Below are 2,644 nucleotides of genomic sequence, written 5' to 3' on the forward strand. Positions count from 1 at the left end.
TGGTTTTCCTTTGGTATACCAGTTTTCTTTATCTTAGTTTTGGATTATCTGTCTTGCATTATCTATTAATTTTATCTAACCACTTTGATTTCCTAGCCTTTTTGTCTGCGTTCACTATAATCATCTCAGTGAAGTTTTCTGTGTCACTAGTTCAGTTTTCAGCAGTGTCTGTTCTTTGTTTCAAATTGAATATATACATAAAATACGTACATGTACACATGTATGTATAAACAGACACTTTAATTGTAGTTTAGGTTATCTTTGTGTTTTTTTTAATTTTTATTTTATATTGGAGTATAGTTGATTAGGTTGTCTTTGTTGTATAAGAAGTTGATGTTTTCAGTTTTTTTTCCCCGATACTTAGTGTTCAACTGGTAGTTAAAAACAACAATAACAAAGAACAGAAAAACCTAGTCTCCCCAACATCCATCTCTTTGTTCAGTCATTGTTGCTATGTAACAACTTACCCAAAACCTAGTGGTGTGAAACAACCATTTTAATTTGCTCGCTGTTTGTGGGTAAGGAATTCAGGAGTGCTCTGCTGGGCGGTTCCCCCCTGGGTCTTGCTTGGTTGCAGTCATGCTGGCTTGGGCTCCAGTCATCTAAAGCCACAACTGGCTGGGTGTCCGCAATGACTCCCCAGCTGGTCAGCTGGGAGCTTAGCTGGCTAAGGCTATCGACAGGAATACCTACTTCTGATTTCTCTAGCACGGTGGTCTCAGAGTATTTAACAGCTGGCTTCTCCCCAATGAAATATCCAAAGAGAAGCTGAATAGCCTTTTCTGACCCAGTCTTGGAAGTCATGCTCATCATTTTCACTATATTGTTTTGGCTACAGGCGACTCCTAAGTCCAGTCCAGTTTCAAGGGCTGAGAAATACTCTACCTCTGGGTGTGACAGTGACAGTGACAGTGTCACATTGTAAACAAGTTTCAGTCAATCTTTGGAAAATACTACCTGCTGTACTCATGTTAATATACATTTTTAATGTAGAAACCATATAACACTATATTGATCCTCTTAACATATCATCCTTTTTAAAATTGATTTTTCAGTTAACCTTCTATACTAGCATGTCAAAGTATCAGTACATTAGGTTTCAGTGTTTTATCTCTTGTCTCATAACTATCTTAATTTATTTTTTTGAAATATCTATCTGTGTATTTATATATTTATTTTTTTGAAATATCTATCTGTGTATTTATATATTTGGCCGTGTTGGGTCTTAGTTGCGGCATGCGAACTCTTAGTTGTGGCATGTGGGATCTAGTTCCCTGACCAGGGATTGAACCTGGGCCCCCTGCATTGGGAGCGCGGAGTCTTAGCCACTGGACTACCAGGGAAGTACCTATCTGGACTGGACTACCAGGGAAGTACCTATCTTAGTTGTGAATTCTGATACACTCACCAAGGTGGCAAGTATTAGTGCATAAATGTTCTCTTTCCTTTTCCTTTACTCCTCATCGTTTAGTGACTAAACATTGGTAGAGGAAGGTGAAATGAGGATATTCTTTCAAGGTTAATTATATTATAAATTGGATTCCCAGGTGCTTTTATCATGGTTGCCTTTGGGAGGTGTTGATCCTGGGATATAGAGGTAACTTTCTAATATTTATTTCACTTACTTTTGTCCTTTCTTTTTCTTCCCTCACCAGAAATAATTTGGTCATATAACTTTCTTTTAAAATTGGCATGCAGCTTTAGAATAGTGGTAACAAGAGGACAAAGTGAATATCTAACCAACCATGTGTAATATTAAATTGGTTAAGCCTTTGTAGCTCAGTGATTTCTAGGATACCTTCGGGGTTAGACAGAAGTTACTAAAAAGATAAATGCTTATTATATTTAAACTACAGATGCTTTTCTAGCTAAGATATAGTAAAATTTTACAGAGAAATATTAGACAAGAATGTTGCTAAAAGACTTCTCTGAATAATGAATATAATTAAGCCTGTGGTTAAAATTCTTTATTACTTACCCCCTTAACTTTATGTATGGAATCTGTTTGGACTGTTCACTTCTAGGCTTATCGGGAGCAGGAAAGACCACAGTAAGCATGGCTTTGGAGGAGTACTTGGTTTGCCATGGTATTCCATGCTACACTTTGGATGGTGACAACATTCGTCAAGGTCTCAACAAAAATCTTGGCTTTAGTCCTGAAGACAGAGAAGAGAATGTTCGACGCATTGCAGAAGTTGCTAAGCTGTTTGCAGATGCTGGCTTAGTGTGCATCACAAGTTTTATATCACCTTATACTCAGGTATGTGACTTCTGCGCCATTGCTGTTCTAATTACATGTATTGAGAATATGGTGTCAGGCAAAGCGAATAATTTAAACACTGACATGTACTTTGAGGCTAAATCCAAATTAAAACAATTAACCTACAACATTTTTGTGCCACAACTTCCTGAGTAAATACATTTTTGAAAAGCTTGCTATAACCCACACACCCACCGCCCCCCTCAAAAGTATAATCAAAGCTGTTGAACAAGTCAATGGCCAAATTATTTCAAGTTTGACTTTTCAGTTCAAAAATCCTATAATAAATACTCAACATGTATCAAACACCAGGGAGAATCTTAGGTTTCTTAACATGTGTCCTGTTGTGGCTTCTTTGCTCCTTGAGTTTCATCTTTCATCACA

General features: G+C 37.1%; 1 protein-coding gene across 1 annotated transcript in view; it reads left to right on the forward strand.

Annotated features, from left to right (window-relative positions):
- Window positions 1-2,644, forward strand: part of PAPSS1 (3'-phosphoadenosine 5'-phosphosulfate synthase 1) — a 109,297-nt gene that overhangs the window by 16,566 nt on the left and 90,087 nt on the right. The window contains 1 exon segment of the mRNA XM_007472394.1: window positions 2,025-2,260. Coding sequence (XP_007472456.1) covers window positions 2,025-2,260 — 236 coding nt within the window.

This window comes from Lipotes vexillifer, unplaced genomic scaffold, assembly GCF_000442215.2.
Source record: "Lipotes vexillifer unplaced genomic scaffold, Lipotes_vexillifer_v1.1 scaffold22, whole genome shotgun sequence".
NCBI classification, from domain to species: domain Eukaryota; kingdom Metazoa; phylum Chordata; class Mammalia; order Artiodactyla; family Lipotidae; genus Lipotes; species Lipotes vexillifer.